This window comes from Narcine bancroftii (genome assembly GCF_036971445.1).
Source record: "Narcine bancroftii isolate sNarBan1 chromosome 2 unlocalized genomic scaffold, sNarBan1.hap1 SUPER_2_unloc_2, whole genome shotgun sequence".
NCBI lineage: Eukaryota > Metazoa > Chordata > Chondrichthyes > Torpediniformes > Narcinidae > Narcine > Narcine bancroftii.
In genome coordinates this window covers 52,967-72,861 of record NW_027211799.1, presented here as the reverse complement: position 1 = coordinate 72,861, position 19,895 = coordinate 52,967, and the positions used below count along the sequence as shown (strand labels likewise).

Sequence of the window (19,895 nt, the reverse complement as noted above, 5' to 3'; positions counted from 1 at the left end):
ATAAGGAAGTGGCAAAGATTAATCAATTCTTTAAGAGAATGAATGAAAGCTTATTATCATTTCAACACAAGTACCAAGTACACACAAATATTGTCAAATAAAAGACAGATAATATAGGATAGAGATTGAGAATCTGGTTGTGTGGTGCCAGAATAATCTTGCTCTCAATTCAAGCAAAGACTGATGAGGTTACCGTGGACCTTAGGAAGAGGATGCTAACGGACCAGTCTTCATTGACAGGAGGCGGTGGAGAGAGCAAGAACCTTCAAGTTCCTGGGAGTCTATGTTTCAGAAGACCTCTCAGGAGTCAGCACATCGAGGTAACCATGAAGAAGTCTGAGGAAATTTGGCATGTGATTGGGGACTCGTTGGTTAGACGAGGGGATAGGAAGTTTGCTGGATGAGATCGAGGCTTCCGAATGGTATGTTGCCTCCCAGACGCCTGGGTCAGGGATGTCTCTGATCGCGTTCACAGCATTTTGGAGGGAGAAGGTGAGCAGCCGGATGTCATGGTCCACCTGGGGACCAATAGCATAGATAGGAGTGGGGATGAGGTCCTGAAGAGGGAGTATAGGGAGTTAGAAGAGAAGTTAAAAAGCAGGACCTCTAAGGTGGTAATTTTGGGATTGCTGCCTGTGCCACATGCTAGAGAGGGTAGGAATAGGAAGATGTGGCAGATAAATGTGTAGCTAAAGTGTTTGTGCAAGGGGCAGGGGTTCAGGTTTGTGGATCATTGGGACCTCTTCTGGGGAATCTCTGACTTGTACAAACATGTCAGGCTGCATCTGAATTGCAGGGGGACCAATATCCTGGTGGGGAGGTTTGCAAGATCTGTCGGGGAGGGTTTAAACTAGTTTGGCGGGAGTGGGTGGGAATCAGAATGTAAGGGCAGAGATTAGGGTAGAACACCTAGATCTGAAGGGAGAGAGGAATCAGATTGTTAGAGTTAATGAAAGGGAGGGGTTGGTAAAAGTAGATGGTAATCAAAGGAGTGAATGTGGGGACATTGTCTCAAGTGTATATATTTCAATGCAAAGAGCATTGTAAATAAGGTGGATGAGCTTAGAGCATGAACATGTGGAAATATGATACTGTAGACATCAGTGAAAGTTGGTTGCAGGAGGGACTCGATTGGCAGCTATATACGTTCCAGAATTCTGTTATTTTAGGTGTGATAGAACAGGGGGAGTCGCGTTACTTGATAGAGAAAACATAACAGCGGGGCTATGCTGGGAGATCACTTTGTTCAGCACCTTGGTTCTGTCCGCCACGATAGCGAGGATCTCACAGTGGCCACCCATTTCCATTCTCCATCCCAGATCGGAGGGTAGTCCAGTGAGGATATTTGGTGGAAGTGAGGAATGGGAAAGGCATGAAAATACTAATGGGAGTGAGGAGTCACGTGATGGAGTAGCGGCCGGTCAGGGAATTCCAGCCCGCTCCCGAAAAGTTTAAAACAAACGCACAAAACACAAAGGTACAAGATTAAAATTTACAACAAAGTAAAAATAAAGGTGAGAAGAAAATGGCAGCGAAGAGAGAAAAGTCGAAAACGACGGGAAGAAGAGAAGAAGAAAGAACGTCGGAAGAAGAAGGTGAAGGCTTTACCTGTCCGAGGAGGCCCGCCGCGGAGAGAGAAGCTCGCTCCCTCAGGTCAGTGGAAGTCCCGGGCTCGGGACTACAAAAAGGGCTCGTAGAGCCGAGTAAAAGTGCGCAACAGCGCATGCGCGACTCAGACGGATGAGGAGAGCGGGCAGAGAAAAGGCAAGTTAAATACAAGGTCAGAAAGTGAACGTCATCCACTTTGGTAGAAAAATACAAACAGGCAGACAATTTTTTTAAATGAGGAGAAAACTGAAAAACCAGGCCCAAAGGGTCCTCGTGCAGGATAATCTGAAGGTACATTTGCAGGTTGAGTTGGTGGTGAAGAAGGCAAATACAACGCTGGCATTCGGTTCAAGAAAAATATTAAGGTTTATAAGGCACTGGGAGACTTCACGGAGTTTTGGGAGCAATTTTAAATTGTTTTTTAAAATTTAGACATACAGCATAGTAACAAGCCCTTCTGGCCCACAAACAAACCTACAACCCCCATACCTTTTTTTGAAAAACATAAGTTTCAGGCCTCCTCATTTAAAAAGAGATGTGCTGACGTTGGAGATGGTTCAGAGGGGGTTCACGAGGATGATTCCAGGAATGAAAGAGTTATATGAGGAGGGTTTAACAGCTCTTGGTCATTGGAATTTGGGAGAATGAGGGTAGGATCTCATTGAAACATTTTGAATGTTGAAAGGCCTGGACAGAACAGATGTAGAAATGTTGTTTCCCATGGTGGAGGAGCTTAGGACAGAGGGCACAACTTCAGGATTGAAGGGCACCCACCTATAACAGAGATGTGGAGAAATTGTTGGAATTTCTTCAGCCAGAGGGAGGTGAATCTGTGGAATTTGTTGCCATAGGTGGTTGTGGAGTCCAAGTCATTGGGTGAATTTAAGACTGTGATTGACAGGTTCTTGATTAGCCAGAGCACCATAGGTGAAGGGGGAGAAGGCTGGGCAGTGGGGTTGAGTAGGAATGATTGAATGGTGGGGCAGACTTGATGGGCTGAATGGACTATTCCTGCTCAATAGTCTCATGGACTTACCTGCAACACTCTGCTCACAATACCCCTACTCAATGAGTCTTTATTTGATACAGAGGTCTTGTATATTTATAAAACACCCTGTGTAAGTATATAACATCCACCTGTCAATCCCTGTTAGAATCTGGGAAAATGGAAAACCCAGAATTTCAGGATGTTTAAATCATATTTCTTTGCTATTTATATCCTATTGCCTTATTATCTGTCCAATATTGACCCAACACCACACACTTTTATTCCTTATATTTAGTTCATTGAAAGTAGCAATAGAGTTTGACAGGGTAGTGAAGACAGCCTTTGGCACACTTGTCGAAGCAAGGAGTCCACGGGCAGCGAGGCAGAAATACAACTGGACAAGAGGTTGGCAAGACAATATTTATGTGGTTTCGGTCACCCTGCTGCTGTAAATATATAATTATGCTGTAAAGGGAACAGAAAAGTTTCACGAGAAATTGTTGTAACTGGGGGATTGAATTACAAGGAAGGGCTGGAAAGTTTTTTCCCGGAAATTTGTAAAATTATGAGGGGCATTGGCAAGGTAAATAGTTATCCCCTCTTCACCCAGGAACGGATGAATCTAAAATAAGATGTCATAGGCGAGAGAGGAAAAGCTTAAAAGGGGCCTTTTTCCACAGTGATAGGTATGTGTAGCAACCTGCCAGAGGAAGTGGGTATAACTGCAAGCCTCAATAGACATTAAGATGGGTACTGGGGTGCGATAGGTGTAGAAGGATAGGGGCCAAACGCAGGTAAATGGATGAGGTTGGTCCATCTGGAGAAGGGTCGAATGTCCACAGATCCAGTTAGCGTCAATCATAATCAATAGCCATCAACCAAGAGGTCATTGTCAAACATTCAACCACTGGAACTCAGCCGGCAACTTTACCTTTTACATTCTTGAACAGCATTCAAGACCTTAGCAGAGAGATTTTCATTCTGAAAGAATCTATCGAGGTCTTTCAGTTTCATTTGAAGTTCTTCCACTCTTGATTCCTCTTCTAAAACTGAAGATCTGGAGCTCTACGTCAGAGAAAAAGTTTAAATGAAACTATTTTTTGTTCAAGTTTATACAAGTGCAGCTCAATGTCTCAAGACAGATGCCACAGGCATGATACAAGTTTAGGTGAGGTGGGGAGGAGCTGTTGTTAGGGAAAGACATCACAACAATGTTTGGAGGACAGCCTTGGGGGAGAAATGATCACTGTGATGGGACTGTATTATTGGCCCCAATAACCGATGGGAATTAAAGAAGCAGGGGTGTTGGGCGATCACAGAGGGAGGGCTGTAGTCATTATATTCCTGGGACAGCCAAAGTGCAAAGGGCTTGGATGGAATTTGCTGAGCTTGATCAATCAATGCACTGAAGGGCTTGCAAGAGAATACATTTGAGATGGAAATCAGGAATGCAATTGGAGGGCTTACAAGAGAAGATTTGTCCACATCAGCACATTCTTCCTTAGACATCGGGCCCTAAACTGCTCACAATGTATTCAAATCCCCATTATCCAGCTTCAATCAACCAGAAACTCAAATAACCGAGGAAATAAATAAATAGAAATAAATCATTTTAAATAAAAGTTTAATATTGTAAAAGTAAATGTTCTCCGAAGCCACACACAACCCCTTGGTGAAGATGGGAGCAAACATTCAGCCAGCGGAGCCCCGGTCACGCCCCTCTCACAATAGCTGTTTCAATAAAGTTGTGCTTGAATAAAATGGTGGCACCCAGGATGAAGAACAGCCAATGCTGCTCGTCGCTGGGCTGAATCTCCCTGTGTCTCCCTCTCCCTGACAGGAAAGAGTCTTTATCTTTATTAGTATTATGTATATTAGTGATCCTTTAGCTGTAAACTTGGGGGAGGGGGGTTAAGTACGACAGCACCATGGTTAGTGTAGCATTTAGTGCAGCAGTTACAGCACCAGGACCGGGTTCAAAATTAAAGGAAAGTACACTGGAGGTCTGACCTGGAACCTGGCGTGGAGGGGAGGCGGGTTGTACTGAAGATCTGACCTGGAACCTGGCGTGGAGGGGAGGCGGGTTGTGCTGAAGGCCTGACCTGGAACCTGGCGTGGAGGGGAGGCGGGTTGTACTGAAGATCTGACCTGGAACCTGGCGTGGAGGGGAGTCGGGTTGTGCCAAAGGCCTGACTAGGAACCTGGCATGGAGGAGAGTCGGGTTATGCTGAAGGTCTGACCTGGAACCTGGCATGGAGGGGAGTCGGGTTATGCTGAAGATCTGACCTGGAACCTGGCGTGGAGGGGAGTCGGGTTGTGCCAAAGGCCTGACTAGGAACCTGGCATGGAGGAGAGTCGGGTTATGCTGAAGGTCTGACCTGGAACCTGGCATGGAGGGGAGTCGGGTTATGCTGAAGGTCTGACCTGGAACCTGGCATGGAGGGGAGTCGGGTCGTGCTGAAGCCTGACCTGGAACCTGATGTGGGAGTCGGGATGTGCCGAAGGCCTGACTGGGACACTGGCGTGGAGGGGAGTCAGGTTGTGCCGAAGGCCTAACCAGGACAATAGGATGAAGAGCAGCCGATACTGCTTGTTGCTGGGCCGACTCTCCCTGTGTCTCCTTCTCCCTGCTGGGAGAGTCTTTATTAGTGTTAAGCCTTTATCTGTAAATTTGGGGGAGGGGAGGGGGTTAATTATAATGTAGTGTTTAGGCCAGCACTGTGACAGCACCAGGACCGGGTTCATATTTAAATATTGTGAATTATGAGAATTACTTGAATAAAGTGAACTTTATATAATTAAAGACAATACTGATTTTTTTCCCCAAATTACTTTACATTTTGCGCTGCCTTTTGTCTGTTAAACTTGTTCTCTTAAAGCAGGTGTATTAGTCAAGCACTGTAAGAATGAGCCTCAGGAAACCGGAAAATTTGCATATCCAGGATCCATGATCCCTGTAGATGGCAGAAAATGGGGATTTTAATGTATTCTAAATGCAGTCTGAGCTACAGCTTACAAAGTCTAGACTTCACAAAATGAATCTGAACATTGCATCTGCCTTCCTTACTATCGATTCGACCTGCATGTTAACTTTCAGGAATCCTGCACGAGGACTCTCAAATTCATTTGGACCTCCAGTTTCTGAATTTTCTCCCCGTTTAGAAAATAGTCCACGCCTTTAATCCCTCGACTGAAGTGCATAACCGTACACTTCTCTATTCTGTACTCCATCTGCCACCTCTCTGCCCATTTTCCCAACTTGCCCAACCCCCTCTGTAGACTCTCTTCTTCCACACACCTTGCCTTCCACAAATCTTCACATGACTGGCAAACAGCTTCCAACCAGGTCTCATATTTCTGACCTTCATGCATTTTTTAAAACCTTTTCTGTGATTTTAAGGTACAAGTTACCAGCTGAAAAGAAACTTTATGCTTTCTAGTTATTCTAATTAGTCCTTCATAATTAACACTTCTGATCTCTTCCTTAAAGTTTCTTCCACCAGAAGAGGAGGTGCAGGATGGCGATGGCACAGACACAGACTGACTGGAGGGTGAGTGCCACACAATAGCCACCTGAAATTTGACAACATCCTACTAAATTATCTTACCTGCTCCTGATAAAACAATTCTACATCCTCTATCTCTCACAGAAACAAATTACCAGTCCATCATCCTTGACATCATCCTCAAAGCCTTGAAATATCTTTCCAAAATAAAATCCCAAAAATGCCAGCACTTCCTTTCTGAAATGAGCACAAAACTATATCCTAAACTCTATGTGAGGCCTCACAAGTGCCTTTTAAACCTCAACATCATATCCCTCCTCTAGATATGAACGCCAACACTGTATTCGCCTTCTTCACCACAACTCAAGCTGGAGTTTAAACTTTTGGGTATCCTATCACTCCCAAGCCCCTTTGCATCTTCAAATTTTGAATTTTCTCCCCATCCAAATAAGTCTGCCCTTTTAATCCTTCAACCAAAGGGCATGACTGTACACTTTTCTTCAGAGAGGTATGGAGTCTGTGCTTCAGTCTTCACTGAAAAGGTTTAAAAGCAACGAGAGATGGCCGGCTTTTGGCTTTTCCATCTCCAAGAGTTAAATGGGCTGACCTGCGACCCCAAAGACACGACTTACCAAACACTCATGCCACATCATTTCAGGCTCGTTCTCAGCTGAAGGCTCCAGATCCAGGAACTGTAATCGGTCCAATAACTCAACAACTTGTCTCTCCAGCTGCTGAACCCTGGACTGGGATTCCTGCGTGGACTCCTGTTGAAGCTCCAATGTGCTTTGATCTTGTTCACACTTCACCCTCAGGTTTTCCCAGTCTGTCCTTAGTTTATCCAGGTCTCTCATGATGTCCTCTGCACCCTTGGGAGAAGTATTCTGCATAACGGCTTGGGCCCGGGTCTGCAGATTGTCCAGGTCTCCTTCCTTGCCCATAACTGCATCTCTCAACTCCTACAAACATTTGGTTGGTTTACATTGTCAAAGTGCGATAAAGTGGGTTCATAGTCAGTGCTATTCAGCATGCAAGCAGATTTAGGGATCCCTGGCTGACAAGGGATATTGAGGCTCTCGTCAGGACAAGGCTAATGTAAAGGACAGGCAGCTGGAACAAGCAAATCCCTTGATAAAAATTAAATATTGGAGTTCACTTAAGAGGGAAATCAGGAGGGCCTAAGAATTTAGGTAGCTCAGGAAGACAAGATTAAAAGATACTACTGAGAGATTCTATAGGTATATTAAGAGCAAAATGGTAACTCAGTAAAGAATAAATCTCCTTAAAGGTCAATGCATTAACCCACGGGTGAAGACTATTCCTCATCTGTAGATTCTGTGGAGAGGGTCATGGAAACTCAGATATTGAGGTAAATGATTAACAATGTCTTGAAACACATCTATATTTCCAAGGCATCACAGTTGGCAAAGCAGTTATCGCAAGGCCTTTACAGCGCCAGCGATCGGGACCTGGGTTTGAGTCCCACGCAGTCTGTTAGGAGTTTGTACGTTCTCCCCGTGTCTGCATGGGTTTTCCCCAGGGCTCCAGTACTCCCACTACTCAAAATGTACCAGGGGATTGTTGATCAATTGGTTGATCAACAACCCCCTCATAGGCTGAACTGGTCTGTTACTGTGCTGAGTGTCTTTTTAAAATATTTTTATTGGGTTTAATAATCCATGTACAAGTTATTAATGTAGCAAAGCAATAGGATACCATATATATCACATATAATTAAAGTAAACGCACATACGACCAATTTTAAATTTTAGCCCTAACTGTTAAATGTGATCCTTGTTAAAATGATTATACTAAAGATCAGTTAAATAATATTATAACAAACTTAATTATACCTTAATATAGTGTGTAAAAAAAGACATCATCTAGGATATCATAATTAAACGCCATAGAAGGAAAAAACCCTAAAACTAATACTAAACTAACCCCTAGTCAAGGTTACAAGAAAAATACAAAGATGGATCAAGTTGCGACCTCCAGAGGATGGACAGATCAGACCTAGAGCACCCAAATCCTCTAAAACTGTCAGTTATGATAGTATTCTATAAATGGGCCCAAAACCTTGTCAAACTGTAACTTTTTATCTTTAATACTATATCTAATTTCCTCCAAGCTTAAATATGTCATTACATCATGTAGCCACTGTGCACGAGCCGCTGAGAGTTCATCTTTCCATTTAATTAAAACTGCTCGTCTGGCTATCAACATTACTAAAAGCTAAAACTTTCTCTTGAGATGTCGATAAAATGTTTATCTGGTTCACGTGAAAAACCAAACAGGGCAATTAAAGGACATGGATCTAATTTAATCTTAAAAATTGTTGATAAAGACTGAACAATATTCTGCCAATATCCTCTAATTTAGGACATTCCCAAAACATATGAATCAGTGAGGCTTCAAAAATTTTACACTTTTCACAAAATGGATCAACACCCGCATAGAAACGGGCTAATTTGAGTTTAAACATGTGTATTCTGAGAACCACCTTAAATTGTAATAAACAGTGTCCTGTACAAAATGAAGGTTAATTGATCAAACCAAGGGCGGAATACCAGTCCTCATCTGAAAAAGTTATAGTGAGATCACGCTCCCAGTCATTTTTAATCTTAGCCATTGGGACTAGACTTAAATCCAATAAATCAATATAAATGTGTGATATCAATCCACTGTGAATAAATCGTAGATCAAAAAGTATATCAAGAGGGGGGGGCGTGGCTGTGCTGAGGATCTGAGAAGCATTCTGAAAGAGCTCTCCATAAAAAGCATTAAAAAGACAGATTGAAAGTTCAAAAACCAGAATTTTATTGTCAAAAATGGATAAAACTAGTATTAAATGACCGAGGCAACCAAAAACAAAAACTGAAGAAGCAACAGCTCAGCCAAGAACATCGAGTCAAAGCCCAACGAGGAGCGGCTCAGGAGGATCCTTGGGACTGGCTGAACCCAGCAGAGCTGGAGGGGTTGGCCCAAGATATAGCCAACATCCTGAACAAGATGGAAACTTTGTGCACTTGTTTTATGAGTGTTGAATCAGCGATAAGACACCTATCAGAAATGAAAGAAATCATGGAAGATTTAATGGAACGAATGAGTCAAGTGGAGGCTGAACTGGCAAAACAAAAGAGGCTAAAGGCTCTGGAAGAAAAAGCTAAAACATGGGACACAGAAAAGGACTGATGGACAAGATCGACCATTGGGAAAATTTCAGCATATGTAACAACGTAAGAATCATTGGACTGAGAGAAGGAATCGAGGGGAAAGAAACGGTGAGTTTCTTTGAAACACAGATCCCACAAATGCTGGGACAAAATAAGTTAAATGCAAAGCTGCAAATTGAAAGGCCTCACCGGACCCTCGGACCCAGAAGAAACGGCGAACTGACCACGACCAGTCCTGGTAAGACTTTTAAGTTTCTGGGAGAGAGATGTGATGTTGGGAGCAACATACGAATATTCAAAAAAATTTACAAAAGCCTATTAGTGGTGTACAATGCAAAAGTGATGTTTTTCTAGTACATGGTCAAAGAAAGGAATTTGATGAGGTAAAGAGACAACTACAATCCAAATCTTTAAATATTCAATGATTAACCCAGCGACATTGAGGGTGGATGTCTCAGAAGGTAATCAATGAATTTTCAAGAACAAAGAAGAAGTGGAAGAGTTTTTAAGAATGTCATTAAAAGATTAAAGTCACCAGATGAGAAGACGGAAAAGACCATTTCATAACAGGACTAATTGAAACCTGTATCTTTTTATTTATATTTAGTAGTTCTGAACCACCTTGTTATTACTGCTAAAAGAAAAATTTACATGGCGAGCTCTAGAAAGAAAAGAAAGTAGCAGGGTGGGAACTCCGATTTAAGGGGGAAAATAGTGCCAGGAGATGTGTATTTAATACACGTGACAAAATTCAAATGCAATCCAAGTATTAGAGTCTCCCTGGAAACGGAAAAAGCATTCAACTGTTTGGAATGGTCCTTTCTATTTAAAACATGAGAAAAATTTTGAGGAAACGAGAAAGAAGCTAGAATGCATGGATTGGGATGTTGTTTTCAGGCAAGGATGTGCAAGGAAAGTGGAGGACTTTCAAAGGTGAAATTTTGAGAGTACAGAGTTTGTATGTCCCTGTCAGGATTAAAGGTAAGGTCATCAGGTGTAGGGAACCTTGGTTTTTCAGAGATATTGGGGATTTGGTTCGGAAGAAGTGTATAACAGGTATAGGCAACATAGAGCAAATGAGGTACTTGAGGAGCATAGAAAATGCAAAAAAAAAACCTCAAGAAAATCCAACCTTAAAAACAAGACATGTTGCTTTGGCAGACAATGTGAAGGAAAATCTTAAGGGTTTCTACAGGTATATTAAGAATAAAAGGATAGGAAAGGACAAAATTTGTCCCCTTAAAGATCAAGTGGTCAGCTTTGTACGGAGCTGAAAAAGATGGGGAAGATCCTGTGTTTTTTTTTCCCCATCAGTATTCATTCAGGAAACAGTCACAGAGTTGTGGGAAGTAAGGAAAACAAGCAGTTGGGTCATGGAACCGATACAGATTAAAGAGAGGTAAGTGCTTGCTGTCTTAAAGCAAATAAGGGTGGATAAGTCCCCAGGGCCTGACATGATATTCCCTCAGACCTTAAGGGAGGCTAGTATAGAAATTGCAGGGGCTCTGTCAGAAATATTTGAAATGTTCTTAGCCATGGGTGAGGTGCCGGAGGATTGGATGGTAGCTCATGTTGTTCATTGTTTAAAAAAGGCTCCAAAGTAACCCTGGAAATTAATGGCCAGTGAGCCTGACAGTAGTAGGTAAATTATTGGAAGGTATTCTAAGAGATCAGATATACAATTATTCGGATCACCAAGGACTGATTAGGGATAATCAACATGGCTTTGTGCATGGTAGGTCGTGTTTTACCAACCTTGTAGAGTTTTCAAGCAGGTTACCAGGAACATTGATGAAGGAAAGGCTGTGAATGTTGTCTACATTGTCTTTAGTAAGGCCTTTAACAAGGATCAACATGAGAGTAGTGGTGGATGGTAATTTCTCAGACTGGAGGCCTGTGACTAGTGGTGCCCCAGGGATTGGTTCTGGGACCATTGTTGTTTGTTGTCTATATCAATGATCTGGATGATAATGTGGTAAATTGGATCAGCAAGTTTGTAGATGACAATAAGACTGGAGATGTTGTGGACAACAAAGAAAGTTTTCAAAGCTTGCAGAGGGATCTGGACCAGCTGGAAAAATTCCAGATGAAATTTAATGTAGACCTTTTGAAATTAAACCTTTCTATCTATAATGTTGTACCTAATTTTCTCCAAGCTTAAATATATAATTGCATCGTGTAGCCACTGTATACAAACCGCTGGGAGTTCATCACTCCATTTCAATAAAACTGCTTGTCTGGCTATCAATGTGCTAAAAGTTAAAACTTTTCTCCTGAGATGCTAACAAAGGTTGATCTGGTTCCCAAGAAAAAAAACAAACAAGGCAGTTAAAGGACATGGTTCAACATTGATCTTAAAAATTATCGATAAAGATTGAAAATTTTTTCCAAAATATTCCTAAATTGGGACACTCCCAAAACATATGGATCAATGACACTTCAAAAATTTTGCACTTCTCACATAATGGATCAACACCTGCATAAAAACAAGATCATTTAAGTTTGGACATATGTGTTCTATGTACCACCTTAAATTGTAATACACAATGCCTTGCACAAAATGAAAAATTGATCAAAGAGCAGAGAACCAGTCTTCATCTGGAAATGTTATACTGAGATCACGCTCCAATCCTTCTTAATCCCAGTCATTGAGGCTGATCTGAAATCCAATAAATCCTCATAAATAAGGATATTAATAATGAAATTGAAGTGGGGCCCATCCATAGAAAACTATCATGATCGGCAGATTTAAGTAATTTGGATGATCCAGCAATTCTCTGTCTGGTTTCTGAAGGATGCTAATCGATCCATATCTTCACTTTTTTCCTTTAAAGAGGAAATGACTTTATTGTGAAAAGGAAAAGGTTTAGGGGGAACTTTTTCACTCAGAGAGTGGTGGGAGTGTGGAATGAGCTGCCATCTGATATGGTGGGTGCGGACTCGATCTTGAGATTTAAGAATAAATTGGATAGATACATGGATGGGAGAGGTCTGGAGGGTTATGGAATGGGAGCAGGTTATTGGGACTAGCTGAACAATGGTCAGCACAGACTAGAAGGGCTGAATGGCTATAGTGTTCTATGGTTCCAAGGTTACAAGAAGATGCAGAGGTGGCAGATGGAGCTCAATTTGGTTAAGTGTGGAGTGATGCAATTTGTCAGGTCAAACTTAAAGACTGAGTACATGGCTCATATCAGGATTCTAACAGTGTGGAGGAACAGAGTGACCTTGGGATCCGAATCCATAGATCCCATAAGGTTGTCATTCAATTGTATATGCTGGTTAAGAAGATGCATGGCATGTTGGCCTTCATGAGTCAGGGGATTGAATTCAAGAGCGGTGAGGTACTGATGGAGCTCTAGTCAAGTCTGGTTTGACCACACTCGGATGCTGTTTTGGTCGCCTCACTGCAGCAAGGATGTGGATCCTTTCGAAAGGGTGCAGATGATAATTACATGGATTGGAGAACCTGTCTTATAAAAGAAGGATGATAGAGCTAGGACTTGTCTCTTTGGAGTGAAGAAGGATGAGAGGTGACTTAATAGAGGTATACGATTATTATGGGCTTAGATAGGGTGGACGTACAGTGCCTTTTCCCTGGCATCGCAGTAGAAAATACCAGGGGACATCTGTTACAGGTGAGTGGTGGAGAAATTTTGGTAAGTCAAAGGTAAATTTTGTTTTAAAGTTAGATATACAGCACCGTAACAGGCCCTTTTAGTCCATGACCCCATGATGCCCAATTACACCTAAAAGAGGTACAACCACCAGTACGATTTATGGGGTTTTTTTTTAAAAAGCACAGAGAATGGTGGATGCCTGGAACACACTGCCAGAGTGGTAGAGGAGGCTGGTACAAATGCTCAGGGTCATGAATGCATGAAAAAAATAGAGAGCAATGGGAATGAGGTCACAAAAAGTCAGACTGTTGTGGAGTAGGTTTACAAAGGCTGGCACACCATTGTGGGCTGAAGGGCCTGTACTGTGCTGTAATGTATGTTTAAGGTCAAATACAGGAGCATCTGAAAGAATTCTGGGAACCGCTCCTGTAATCCAATTTAGAACACGAGTGTAGCGCAGACAAGGCCCTTCAGTGCACGGTGTTGTTTTACCAGTACAAATGGTGATGAATGTATTCACCCTCAGCTCTTGGAGTGATCCATCCACGTGGTCCTGGTTCTTCTTGTGCATGTTGCAACAGTTGTTCTTTTCCTTCATCAATTGCAGCCAGTTTGCAAATTTCTCACAATTCTCCAGGTAAAGCTGATGTTCTTGCACAATTTCTTCCAAAATGGTCACCTTTTGCTGAAATACGAAAATCTGAACTGGATTTTAAATATGAATCAAGGTGGTAACATTTCTACACACATTTTTCCAGATGGACCCAGTGGATCACCACCCTCGCTCGCCAGATGGACCCAGTGGATTATGGCCCTCACTTGTCAGATGGACCTGGTGGATCACCACCCTTGCTTGCCAGGCAGACCCAGTGGATCACTGCCCTCACTCGCCAGACAGACCCAGTGGATCGCCGCCCTTACTCACAGACAGACCCAGTGGATCACCGCCCTTACTCACAGACAGACTCAGAGGATCGCCGCCCTTACTCATCAGACGGACCTAGTGGATCACCACCCTTGGTCGTCAGCGAAGGAGATAGTTGTCCCTTCCAGGTGGTGTTCCTCTCACTCTCTCCCACCCCACCCCAACACAGTTCATTCTGAAACACACAGGGGAAGAAGCTGCTTTCAAAGAATAAACCATGACCGGTACCATTAACATTAAGTGTTAAAAATTATTTCCTGTTAAGGACATTTTATTTTGCATTAGAATCAGGATTAGAATTTATTGTCATGAACAAGTGTCACAAAAGTAATCAATCACCTTGAATTATCGTTGTTTTGAAGAGGATAATAAATTTGTATTTACCAATCACAGGGATTATAAACCAAATTGTGGAAAATATAGAGAAAAACATTGATACTTGAAGCATCTCTCTGCAGTAACTCGTGCAATTAATGCATAAAAATGTCACATACCAGAGGGCAGGGCTTTAAAATGAGAGAAGAAAAGGTTGAAAGGAGATTACAGTACAAGAACTATACAGTAATTCTCTCCCCCACCCCCTGTCCTCTCCACCACAGTGTGGAAGGTGTCTGGAACCCTAACCCTATCTCTGTGCACATCTCTTGTTCAGACAGCAAGCCAAAAGGCTTTTTCCTGTACTGAACTATTCCACGCTCAACATTTCTCAAAGATCAAACATTTATTGAATCAGGAATTTCCTGACCAAAACCACGGTGTCTATTCTGGCTTAGCCCCATTTTAAAGTTTAAATGAATTCTTTCCCTTTGGATTTACTCCAACAACTGACATGGTGGATGCAAACAGGCGTTTCCCAGAGGTTGGGTGAGACAATATTTAGGAGACATAAGGTTGAGGATGAAAGTTGTAATATTTCTGGGGAACGTGTGGGAAATTCTTCACTCAAGGGTGGAAAGAGCTGCCAGCAGAAGTGGTGGATGTGAGTTTGATTTTGACATTGAAAAGAAAATTGAATAGTTTCATGGATAGGAGGGGGATGGTCCAGGTATAAGATGATGAGAGTCATTGCAATACATTGTTCAGCATGGACAAGATGGGCCAAAGGGCAATCTTCTGTGCTGGAGTGTTCTGTGATGACCTTGCCTCTCCCTTCCTGCCCTTATTAAAGAAAGGAACAATCCAATAAAAAAGTTTTTATAATTTTTTCAAATTTAGACATTCAGCACGGTAACAGGCCCTTTCGACCACAAGTCCATACCACCCAATTTACACACAATTAACCAGGACTCCGGAACGTTTTGAACAGTGGAAGGAAACTGGAACCCCCCCCACCCCGAGAAAACCCGCGCGTACATGAGAACGTACAAACTCCATACAGACAGTGCGGGATTCAAACACCAGTCTAGTCCCAATCGCTGGTGCAGTAAAGGCTTTGCGCTAACTGCTATGCCAACCATGCCCCCTCTTCACTCTTCATTTGTTACTGAGGAAGAGGTGAAAACCTCCATCAAGGTCCTGTCTTCTCCTGCCTAATTTAACATTGCAACTTGGTATTGACCACGGTTAGCGTAATGCTGTTTCGGCACCAGGTTCAAATCCTACGCTGTCTGTAAAGAGTTTGTACGTTCTCCCCATGTCTGTGTGGGTTTTCCCCAGGGGCTCCAGTTTCCTCCCACCCTTCAAAACGTACCCGGGGTTCTAAGTTAACTGGGTGTAAATGGGTGGCAGCAGCTTGTGAGCCAAAAAGGCCAGTTCCTCTGCTGTTGGTCTAAATTTAAATAAATCATTCATCCCTGTCGATCTACCCCATTGCTCTTTGATTTATGCCCACTGAATCATACAGCATGAAATATCTTTGGCAATCGTGTCTGTTCAAGCTTTTGCCAATATTTAATCGAATTACTTTAGAAATTTACGACTCAATCTGCTTCCATCACCATTCAAACATCATGCTGTGGAATCCAAGAGCTCATCAGCCCATGTCGACTGGTGGCCTTGGCTCTTTTGTTGATTACCTGAAATCTGTGTTCTGTGAGGTGGCCTGATGGAAGATTTTAACCAGGGATGATATTTTGCCCATGTTCCAAACAGATTATTAAAGACATGCATAGAAATTTGTAATATAAAACAGAACACTGGTTCACACAAACATCCCTCCATTCATACAAAGTACAGAAGCAACGAGTTCATCCCACCTTTGCTTTCAACTCAAGTTCCTCATGATCAGTTTTTAATTTCTGCTGAGCTTCCTCATTAAGCGTCTCATCTACAGTTTTGGCAAACAAGGACCCCGATTCCTGGAGGAGACGTTCAAGCAGAGGTGTCTGGTTCAGGATGCTACTGAGGATAATTTCATAATGGTTGAGCTGCAATTTCTTCTCCTTTAAGGCAAGCTGTAATTCAAGATCGGAGTCCAGCTTCTGTTTTATGTTTATCAGCCATGAAAAATAGTCCTCCCTTGCCTTCAAATATTCCGACCAATGCAGCAAAACCCATTCAATCCGACTGGGAGGGAATAAGATGAACATCAATTCTAATCAAAATCAGACCTTCATCATCCTGCCAGAGCTGAAAAAATTCAGTTACAAGGAGTTACATTTATTATCATCTGGCTGCCAAGTACAAACGGACAAACAGTGTTCTCCGGTCCTCAGTGTAAACACGCAGACACACAACCAGACAAAACACGCATACAGACGGACAATACATATATATTATTCCCTGAAGGTGGTGTTGCATGTGGACAGAGTTGTAAAGAAAGCTTTGGGCATCTTGGCCTTTATAAATCAAAGTATTGAGTATAGGAGTTGGGACGTTATGTTGAAGTTGTTTAACACATTGCTAAGGACAAATTTGGAATATTGTGTGTAATTCTGGATGCCTAATTACAGGAAGAATATTAATAAGATTGAAAGATTGAGAGAGAAGATGTACTAGAATGTTTCTGGGTCTTCAGGAATTGAGTTACAGGGAGATTCAACAGGTTAGGACTTTATTCCTTGGAGCAAAGAAGAATGAGGGGAGATTAGATCAAGGTTTATAAGATTAAGAGAAGTGTAGACAGGGTAGATGCGAATAGGAATTTTCTACATAGATTGCAGGAGATAAATACGAGAGGTACTAGTTTTAACTGAAGGGGGAGAGATTTAGAAGGAACATTAGGGGGAAGTTCTTCACTCAGAGTGGTGGGAGCAGGGCATGAGCTGCCATCTAAAGTGGTGAATGCAGGTTCCACCTCTGTTTTAAGAGTAAATTGGATAGTTGCATGGATGTGAGAGCCCTGGAGGGTTACAGTTTGGGAGCAGGTCAATGGGACTAGGGAAATGATGGTCGGCACAGACTAAAGGGGCTGAATGGCGTTTTCTGTGCTGTAGCGTTCCATGGCTCTATGGGGGCAGAGAAGATGTACAAGGATGTTGCCTGGATTGGAGAACATGCCTTATGGGGATAGGTTGAGGAATGGATTCCTTAGAGGAATGGAGGATGAGGGGTAATAGAACTTAGAGGGATTGATCATGTGGATGGCCAGAGGCTTTTTCCCAGGGCTGAAAAGGTTAACACCAGGGAGCATAGTTTTATGGTGCTTGGGAGTAAGAACTTGGGGGGGGTGGGGGGGGAGAATTCAAGAGGTACAGTACATATTTCCACTGAGTGGTGGGTGCATGGAAGGTGCTGACAGCAAGTGGTGGAGGCACGTACAATAGGATCTCTTTAGTGACTATTAGATGGAACTGAAACAAATGGAGGGTTACGCAGTAGGGAAAGTCCAGGCAGCTGTTAGGGTAGGTTATGAAGTTGGCCCAACATTGTGAGCTTCTATGTTCCATGTTTAAAGGGGTCAAAGGTGAGATTTAATGGCTGAGGAAGGCAGGCTGGACATTTCCCTCATGAGATTAATGCGCAAGATTATAGAATTATGAAAATACTGCAAGGTTTGGATGTCTCCATCATTACTCCACAACATTCTACTCCCTCCACATTATCCGCATCTCCCACCAATATCACAGCCACAACCCACACACCCATGCAAAAATCTTCTTCAGCCTTTACAAAATGTTCAAGTTGTTCAGTGATGTCAAAGAGAAATTGTACCGAGACTAAACGTTATGCCACACTCAAATTCTCAACAGGCACTGAAAATCTTCCCTGGAAGCTGTGTGAGTGGTACCTGTGACAATGCACCATGTTAGTCTGAGTATCTTCCCACATGGTTTTGATTTGTTTCATCGCCCTGTGGATTTCGTGCTTCTTGTCATCACTCTTATCCCGCAGTATCAAATCTGCCTTTGCCTGCACCATCTGTAACCACCTTCTTCCTTCAGCTTCCTTGGTCAAGATTTCCTATCCAACAGAACATATGAAAAATTAATAACCTGAACAGCTGATCAACACCTGCTGTTTCTGTGAATGAGATCAAGATTCCATGAAGCTATGCTGCCTCCTGGGTGCCAGGGTCAGGGAAGTCACACATCGAGTCCACACCATTCTTATGTGTGAAAGTGAACAGCAAAATGTTGTGATTCACTTCAGGACTAACAACAAGAGAAGAGAATAATGAGTTGTGTCTATGTCAATACAAGGAGTATCGTAGGAAAGGCAGATGAATGGAGATCATACATCAGCACATGGTGCGATGACATTGTGGCTAATGGTAAGACTTGGTTGCAGGAGGGGCACGACTGTTCCAGGTTGCATGGTTTCAAATGCAGTAAAGGGAGAGGAGAGGAGAGGAGAAGGACAGAAAAGAAAAGAGTCCGGGGCAGGTAAGAAAACTTTTTTAAAAGTTTCTTACCAGGGTCTGCGGGGAGGAGTCGGCGTCGGAGGCGGCCATTGGTCGAGCCAGCGTACAGGAGAGTGTGACGGGAAGGTAAGGTCTTTTTAAAGACTCTTACTGGGGACAGAGCTTAGCAGTAGGGAGAGGAGAGGAGAGGAGAGGAGAGGAGAAGGACAGAAAAGAAAAGAGTCCGGGGCAGGTAAGAAAACTTTTTTAAAAGTTTCTTACCAGGGTCTGCGGGGAGGAGTCGGCGTCGGAGGCGGCCATTGGTCGAGCCAGCGTACAGGAGAGTGTGACGGGAAGGTAAGGTCTTTTTAAAGACTCTTACTGGGGACAGAGCTTAGCAGTAGGGAGAGGAGAGGAGAGGAGAGGAGAGGAGAAGGACAGAAAAGAAAAGAGTCCGGGGCAGGTAAGAAAACTTTTTTAAAAGTTTCTTACCAGGGTCTGCGGGGAGGAGTCGGCGTCGGAGGCGGCCATTGGTCGAGCCAGCGTACAGGAGAGTGTGACGGGAAGGTAAGGTCTTTTTAAAGACTCTTACTGGGGACAGAGCTTAGCAGTAGGGAGAGGAGAGGAGAGGAGAGGAGAGGAGAAGGACAGAAAAGAAAAGAGTCCGGGGCAGGTAAGAAAACTTTTTTAAAAGTTTCTTACCAGGGTCTGCGGGGAGGAGTCGGCGTCGGAGGCGGCCATTGGTCGAGTCAGCGTACAGGAGAGTGTGTAGGGGTTAATTGGTAAAAGGCCAATAAATAAGAGGGACAGCGAGCGGCCAGCGAATGAGTGGCCCAGTGAAGGAGTGGGACTTCCAGGCTTTGGCTCATCAGGCTTCGGCGAAAGCAGGCGGAGAGAAAGCTAAGATAGTCTTTATTACTACTTCATTGGGGTAAGGGATGAGTGTTAAGGCTGTGTGTTGTCGGGAGTGCCAGATGTGGGAGGTCCTGGAGTCTTCCAGACTCCCGGATGTCCATATCTGCACTAGGTGTGTCGAGTTGCAGATTGTCAGGGACCGTGTTAGGGAACTAGAGCTGCAGCTCGATGACCTCAGGCTGGTTAGGGAAACAGAGGTAGTCATAGACAGGAGTTACAGCCAGGTGGTCACGCCAGGGCCACGGGAGGATGAAAGGTGGGTAACTGTTAGGAGAGGGACAAAAGAACGTAAGGTGCCAGAGACGAGCCCTGTGAATGTAACCCTCAGCAATAAGTACGCCTCTTTGAGCACTGTTGAGGGGGACATCAAGGTTGGGGGGAGTGACAGTGGCTGTGCCTCCGGCACGAGGTCGGCCCCTGTAGCTCAGAAAGGGAGG

The 19,895-nt window shown here is 43.3% G+C and overlaps 1 protein-coding gene across 7 annotated transcripts in view; it reads right to left on the bottom strand.

Annotated features, from left to right (window-relative positions):
* syne3 (spectrin repeat containing, nuclear envelope family member 3) overlaps nucleotides 1-19,895 on the bottom strand; it is a 161,128-nt gene that overhangs the window by 125,743 nt on the left and 15,490 nt on the right. For 4 of the 7 annotated variants that reach the window (XM_069912216.1, XM_069912212.1, XM_069912215.1 and 1 more), the window contains exons 3-7: nucleotides 17,992-18,164; nucleotides 16,019-16,328; nucleotides 13,419-13,598; nucleotides 6,735-7,061; nucleotides 3,528-3,661 (exon numbers count right to left, since the gene is read on the bottom strand). In XM_069912216.1, the coding sequence (XP_069768317.1) occupies nucleotides 3,528-3,661; nucleotides 6,735-7,061; nucleotides 13,419-13,598; nucleotides 16,019-16,328; nucleotides 17,992-18,164 (1,124 nt within the window). The remainder of the gene's footprint in view (nucleotides 1-3,527; nucleotides 3,662-6,734; nucleotides 7,062-13,418; nucleotides 13,599-16,018; nucleotides 16,329-17,991; nucleotides 18,165-19,895) is intronic. The other 3 variants (XM_069912214.1, XM_069912217.1, XM_069912218.1) reach the window with 3 other exon arrangements.